This window comes from Tupaia chinensis, unplaced genomic scaffold (assembly GCF_000334495.1).
Source record: "Tupaia chinensis unplaced genomic scaffold, TupChi_1.0 Scaffold000539_1, whole genome shotgun sequence".
NCBI lineage: Eukaryota > Metazoa > Chordata > Mammalia > Scandentia > Tupaiidae > Tupaia > Tupaia belangeri.
Window position 1 is genome coordinate 3,894,962 of NW_006160052.1, and position 7,794 is coordinate 3,902,755.

At 40.9% G+C, this 7,794-nt stretch overlaps 1 protein-coding gene across 1 annotated transcript in view; it reads right to left on the reverse strand.

The window, feature by feature from the left end:
* Positions 1-5,909, reverse strand: part of HPSE2 (heparanase 2 (inactive)) — a 287,742-nt gene extending 281,833 nt beyond the window's left edge. The window contains exons 1-2 of the mRNA XM_027775254.1: positions 5,852-5,909; positions 4,953-5,126 (exon numbers count right to left, since the gene is read on the reverse strand). Coding sequence (XP_027631055.1) covers positions 4,953-5,126; positions 5,852-5,909 — 232 coding nt within the window. The remainder of the gene's footprint in view (positions 1-4,952; positions 5,127-5,851) is intronic.
* Positions 5,910-7,794: the final 1,885 nt, after the last annotated feature.

Genomic DNA, 7,794 nt, shown 5'->3' on the forward strand with positions numbered 1-7,794 from the left:
CCTCTCTGGTTGAATTGAATTGAAATAATAAAGAAGGAAAGAAAACGTTAAAATAAAATAGTACTTTAAAAAAAAGAAGTAGCAAATAAATCTTCAAACCTAAAGGGTAGGTTGAGTTGGGAAAATTATTCATTGAAGTTATATTTAAAAAATAGAAATGTACTTTTAAAAGAAAGGGCAAGGAAAAAACACTCCTGACTAGAGGCTCAAAAGTCACCTATAAAATGCTCATGGACCAGCTGGTGGCATCGTGTTAAGGAGTCTGGATCCCACATGATTGACCACATGGTTCAAGACCTGGACCTGGTGACTTGAAAAACATGCTGGGCATGTGTGTGGGTGCCTGAAGTCCCAAGAAGAGCATGGAGGAGAAGGGACTGTGACATGATCATTCTCTCTTGGGGAGGGGGGGGTGTCCTTTCTCACTCCCCACACCTCACCATGAGTATATGCACTCTATTTCAAATTTAACCAATCCCCCCAAAGAAAAAATGAGAAAACCTCAAAACAACAACAACAAAAAAACTCATTGGGACCAGCAGTTAGTGTAATGGCTAGGTTGCTGGACTCCCATGTAGTCGACCACAGTTCAAGTCCCAGACCCGGTGGCTTAAACTCATACTGGGTGCATGTGCATGCGTGCCCAAGATCCTGAGAGGAGAATGGAGAGGGGATTGTGGCATGGCCATCCCGCTTGGGGGGTGATTTCTCGCTTTCTGTCTCTATCTTTCTGGCGAGCACACGCGCCCTATAGCAAAAACCTCTCCAAAAAAGAAAAAAAAAAAGAGAACTCACAGAAACACTACCAGGTACTCTCCACTTAATTGAATTTCTAAATTAATGGATTTGGTTATTTTCATATCAATTCCTAACTATATTGCTATTTTGTTATCCATCACAGTGCCTTTTCTCCTCCTCATACACAATTCTTTGTTTTTGTTAAGGCCCAAAGGGGCACTTAAAAGAATGATGATGATGGGACTAGCAGTTAGAGTAATGGCTATGTCCCTGGACTCCCATGTAGTCGACCGCGGTTCGAGTCTCAGACCTGGTGGCTTAAACTCGTGCCAGGTGCATGTGTGTGCGTGCCTGAGATACCAAGAGGAGTAATGGAGGAGAAGGGATTGCGGCGTAGCCATCCTCCCCGGGGGGTGATTTCTTTCTTTCTCTCTCTGTCTCTCTCTGTCTTTCTGGTGAGTGCATGTGCCCTATAGCAAAAACATCTCCAAAAAAAAAGAAAGAATGACTATGAGAATCGAGTGTTGGGTGGTAAGGTGACTAACATTTTTCTAATGCAAGTAACTTCATCTGTGAGCTATTTAGACAGTTTAGGGGAAGGAAGAGAATGGGAGGTGAAAATTTTCCATTGTCTAGAATAAATGAGCATATACAGAAAGATGTATATATTCTCTTCTCCAACCCACCCCCACAACCAAATCACTTTAATTATATCAAGGGAAGTGTTTATTTCATTTAACACATTCCCATACTCAGATGCCAAAATCCCTAGAGGAATTATTCTCATTAATTACTTGTTGGTAAGTTTTAATTGCTTGCGCTTATCTATAACTAGTTGAGTTTATGTTTTGTTTTCTTTCTTTTTTGGGGGAGAGGTTTTTACTATAGGGCGCGTGTGCTTGCCAGAAAGACAGAGAGAGACAGAGAGATAGAAAGTGAGAAATCACCCCCCAGGGGGGATGGGCACACCGCAATCCCTTCTCCTCCATTCTCCTCTTGGGATCTTGGGCACACACGCACATGAACCCGGCGTGAGTTTAAGCCACCGGGTCCGGGACTCGAACCACGGTGGACTACATGGGAGTTCAGCAACATAGCCATTATGCTAACTACTGGTTCCCATGTTTTGTTTTCTTTTCAAGACAAAAAACTTTATTTAGATTTACAAAGAAAACTCTGTTGATGATAATGTGTATGTCTATATCTTTGACTGAACCAACATACTGTATATTTGTGATGGGGAAATTCATTTGGTATGCTGCAATGATACACAGTGATTGAAGGTAAAAAAAATAAAATTAATATATAGGTATATGTGTATGTGTGTGTGTGCATGTATGTGTGTATGTACATATGTGTGTATGTATATGTGTGTGTGTATAAAAGTAAACAAAGCTTTAGCCTGAAAACGTATTCTTCATTCAGCAGAGGGTCTACCACTCCATATTATGTATCATTCACCCTTTTTTTTTTAAGGTTTTAGCCACGGAGTGCACGTACTCTGTGGAAAGACTGGGAGAAAGGGAAAGTGAGAAATCATCTGGCAGAGTCGGGGAGGACATCGTAATCCCTTCTCCATTCCCTCTAGGGACCTGGGCATGCACATACACATGTGCAGTGTGATTTTCAAGCTGCCAGATCCTGGACTCCAACTGCAATGGGCCAAGTGGGAGTTCAGTGCTGCTGGGCCCACTACTCACTCATTTGGCACATACCTAATTCCTTCAGGGCAGGTAGAGAGCCCTGTTTGAAGACTCTTGCTGTTTGGTGATTGGAGCTAAGTTGAGTAGAGTCTGATATTGGAGCAAAGTAAGCTTAGGTGTAGTCGTCCTAAAATACCAAAGAATGTTTAAAATATCAAAGAATGTTAAAAGCATGAAACAGAAGATGGAAGGGGGAAAGATCAGTGAAAGACTTTGTTTACTATGCAATAATTTTGCCTAATTCAAAGATGATCCCATCATCCCTGCTTTGGACATGATTTGTATGATACTGACAGTGGTAGTCAAAGTGTTTTCAGTTCAGCTCAGCAGATTTGTCTCCATGTGGTTCTTTTTTTTGCTGTAGGGTGCATGCACTTGCCAGAGAGAGAGAAAGAGAGAGACAGAGACAGAGACAGAGAGAGAGACAGAAAGCGAGAAATCACCCTCCAGGGGGGATGGCCACACAGCAATCCCTTCTCTTCCATTCTCCTCTCGGGATCTTGGGCACACACGCACACGTGCCCGGCGTGAATTTAAGCCACCAGGTCCGGGACTCAAAATACAGTCGACTACATGAGAGTCCAGGGACATAGCCATTACGCTAACTTCTGGTCCCTCCATGTGGCTCTTAACTTACACCAAATTTTGCCTATTCTAGGGGAGGAAGACAGAAAAGAAGAGCAAGAGTAAAGAAACTATGAGCCGAAATCTAGTTAATGGCTCCTGGTAGGGAAATTTACCCTTACAGGACCCTCTTCCCTTGCCATCTCATCATGAAGACTTGAAATTCCAGAATGCAATAAATACACTTGTGAGCACACAAGTGTACATGTGCACACACACACATACACACACAAACACATGCACACACACACACACACACACACACGCAGTGCTACAAATAAGTGTTGGCTATGGATATATAAGGCTATGGACAGAAACCCTGCAATCAGTTTGTAACAGTAACCTTAAAAGAAATCATGGTTTGTTAGCATCGATTGTTTTGTTTCAAGGTTTACTAATAATCTTTAAATTATAGAACCAGAACATTTTCAAAAATGCAGTATCCATAATTTTAACTGTAATCCATATTAATCAATTGAATACTATAGTCATTGAAGCTACATAATAGTATATATATGCTATACATAAATATATATCTTTGAGAAAAATGCATGATTTAGGAAGTATGTCTCTAAGCTGTATGCATAGAATATTGTTTCATGGAAGGAATAATAACATGCTACATACACAAACATACACTCACAATTCAATGATTAAACAGGACTAGGTACAGAACTTGCAGGGCCCCATGAAAAATAAAAGCGTAGGCCCCCTTGTTGGAACCAGCAGTTAGCGTAATGGTTGTCACTGGACTCCCACGTGGTCGACTGTGGTTTGTGTCCCGGACCCGGTGGCTTAAAACTCACGCGTGTGCGTGTGCATGTGCGCCCAAGATCCTGAGAGGAGAATGGAGGAGAAGGGATTGCAGCGTAGCCATCCCCCCAGGGGGTGATTTCTCGCTTTCTGTCTCTCTGTCTCTCTCTGTCTGTCTGGTGAACGCACGCACCCTATAGCAAAAACCTCTAAAAAAATAAAAAAGAAAGAAAGAAAGAAAGAAGAAAGAAAGAAAGAAAGAAAGAAAGAAAGAAAGAAAGAAAGAAAGAAAAAAATATAGGCCCCCTTGTTAAAAAATGTTTAACAATTTCAATACAGCAACAGCAGAGTGTTAAACTAAACATAAGTCTCTTCTCAGCTTGGAGCCTGTGTAACTGTACAGGTTGTACATCCCTGAAACCAGCCCTGATTAAATGGTTCAAGAAATTCTGGGTTTAAAAAATGTTAAGCAGATTTCTTAGAAGTGGTATTTTTTTAAAAATAATTATTTTATTAACTTTATTTATTTATTTAGGACAGAAAGTGAGGGGAAGGGAGAGAGAAAGAGACAGAAAGTGAGAAATCAAGCTACCAAGTCTGGGACTTGAACCACGGTTGGCCATGTGGAAGCTCAGCGCCCCTAACCACCATGCCACCTGCCAGACCCAGCAGGGGGATTTTCCAGAGCTTGTTGTGTTAATGTGCGCTGTGAACCTTGGAGAAGTTTATATTCTGCATAGCAGTCTTCAAATGCATTTGACCAAAGCTCTTTCGAGTTATCTTATAAGCATGCTGTAGGATCAGTGTTCTATGAAACACACATTATAAAACGCAAGTTGGGCTGTGCAGACAGGTCGTATCTGGTTTAACATCACTCTGTTAGTCATAAATCACTATATGTTCCATATTTTTTGTGGCATCTCCCCATATTTGGAATGAGGTAACTATAGCTGCGAAATGGTGTGAATTCATTATTTGGTCTTTTACCATCTGGACTACTTGGTTAACTCAGAGGCCAAACATCCCAAATGGTTCCTGGGCCAGGGTGCTAGAAATAGCCTGACACTACGTCCCAAGCCAACTTACATTTCCCCTTTATCTTGTCAATTCAGAGGAAATAGTATCCTTACTTACCATTACCCAGTTCCCAAGAAATGTTGTACTTTTTGCTGGCGCTGTACTTCAACAGACTCAGGGCACTAGAACTGTTCCAGGAGTTATTGGGATTACGACGCAGTGCATTTAGAGCAAATATCAGGTGGAGTCCAGAGCAATCAGCAAAGTTATAAAGTTTGTCTAGAGACCTGGCTGGGAAGAAGCAGAGAAAGGCTTGTAACTTTCAAATCAACATTCCAACAAAAGGGAAATATTAGCTACTACAAAAGGCCTTTCTATGAGCCTCATGACATAAAGAAGTATATAGGTATCTCAAAGGGAATGTTACTTTTTGGTCTGGGGTGCATTTCAAGGTGATTTTAGAAAGCAGCAGAGAATTCCAGACAGAGGTTGCAAACTGGCAACCAAGAGTAGTCCACCTACGTTTTTTGTTAACAAAATACTGAATTGCTGTTGTTTAAAAATGGGAAGAATTAGGTCAGCCAGTGATACGGTGGATAAGGTGGCCAGATTCTACATGACCAAACGTGAAGTTGGAGTCCCAGACCTGGCAGCTTCAGAAGCACGGTGGGTGCATGTGTATATGTGCTCAAACTCCCCAGAGGAAGGAGAAATGGAGAAGGGATTGTAGCATGACCATTCCCAATGGTAAGTATACTCACTCCCTACCCTGCTCTGTCTCTCTGGTGGACAGTATATGCCCCTAAAAAAACTAAAAAAAAAAAAAAAAAAAATTCACAAAGGAACCGGATATCTAACTTTTCTTGAAAAATCAGAAGATCTGGCACTGCTGGGTCTACATTCCTACATGACATAATAGAAACAGGTTCAGGGTCTAAGGCCAGAACAGGTGCGTTGCCTGGTTGGTGGGTCTTTGAAAATACTTTATCCTAGAAGGACTTGCAAAAGTTTTTTACTCAGATCTACAGTTCTAATATTTCTGATCATGGAAATGCCATAACCAGTACTAGTCATATGTTCATTGTTGGGTTGACTCCAGATCTCAACTTGATTGCTATGTCACATATCTACCCTTGTCCTTCACTTCTGTGGCGACAATTCTTGTTCTACTCTCATTTCCACTTGCATGAATTATTACAATGTCTCTACTGCCTGTCCACTTCCAGATTCATCTTCCTACGATTGTTCTCATCTGTTGCACTCCTCAAAACTTTGTCCTATTTATTATAGAACTCCCCGGCCACCAACCTTTACTCTATCACTCTCCCCATTTCCCACACTCTGATCTCTATTAAACATGTGGCACTTGCCCTTTTAAGCAATGTTTCCTAAGGTATGGATAACATGTCTTTAAGTGATATACAGTTTAAAAAAGATTTTTAGGTTAAAAATTATATACAGTTTTACACTATTCTAGTATTCATGAACTGAGTCTCTAAAGCAGAGTTTCTCAAATGGGGTTCTGTGGTATTCTACCAGAATCGCTAGGGGGTCTGCAGAGCGAGATCATGCAGAGTGACCAAGGTATCCCATTAACAATTTTGCTATAGGTCTTTTAGTTCTTTAAAGTAGATCTCAACCATTGTATTTGAGTCCATTATCAGTTTTTGAAGCAGGATATAGGGAAGCATTTTCATCTTCTTACATGTGTGAAAAGCATGCTTCAAGAAGCACCAAACAAGGACAGAAATTGTCTTATTTCAGTTGAAAATAAAATCTATGGGAATTTATCTCATATTCTATGTAGTAATATTGAGTAAGTGGACAACAATGAAAGACATAGATTTCACACTAGAGAAGTAAACTTATTTATTTTAGTTTCAAATGAACTATTAAAATTAAAATGTATTGAGACCAGCAGATGGCATAATGGTTGACCGCAGTCTGAATCCTGGACCCAGCAGCTTAAAACCACACTGGGTGTGTGTGCGTGTGTGCCCCAAATCCCGAGAATGAAGGAGAAGGAACTGTGGCATGGCCATCCCTCGTAGGATGTGATTTCTCACTTTCTGTTTCTCTGGCAAGTGCAAATGCCCTATAGCAAAAGTCTCTCTAAAAAAATATTAAAATGAATTTATAGGCCTATTAAGGTAATCATAAAGCCAATGCATGTGTATAATACTTTTATTATAATTATTTCCATGCCACTCACTTAGACAATGACTTTGTTTTTTAATCGTCAGAGGCTATATGAACTTGGGGGGGAGAGAGAGTACACCTCCCAATGGGTCATGGTCATGCCTCAATCCCTTCTCTTCCAATTCTCCATCATGTCAAGATTTGGGGCATACATGCGCATGCACTTAGCATGTATTTCAAGCTTCTAGGGCTGAAATCTGAACAGTGGGCAGGTGTGTGAAATCTTGCTCCCTTAACCCCTCCACTACAAGGCCAGCCCATCAAAGTCTTCTGTAAAATTGTATTATAGACCATAATTTTATTCACATTATTTTGACATATAGTTTTAGTTGCTTTATTATTCACTATTATTAACATATTACTTATATTCACAATAACACTAATTAAACTTATAACCTTATTTAAATTAAACTTAACAAGCCTATCTTTTGGCTTAAACCAGTTACTTAACAAAAACTAAATATGTTTGCCTTATGTGTTTTTCAAATTCATTAAAAGAAAGGAATAGTGGGAACCAGCAGTTGGCGTAATGGCTGTGTCGCTGGACTCCCACGTAGTTGACCGCGGTTCGCGTCCTGGACCCGGTGGCTTAAAACTCACACCGGGCGCGTGTGCGTGCGTGCCCAAGATCCCAAGAGGAGAATGGAGGAGAAGGGATTGCGGCGTGACCATTCCCCCTGGGGGGTGATTTCTCGCTTTCTGTCTCTATGTCTCTCTCTGTCTGTCTGGCGAGCACACGCGCCCTATAGCAAAAAAAAAA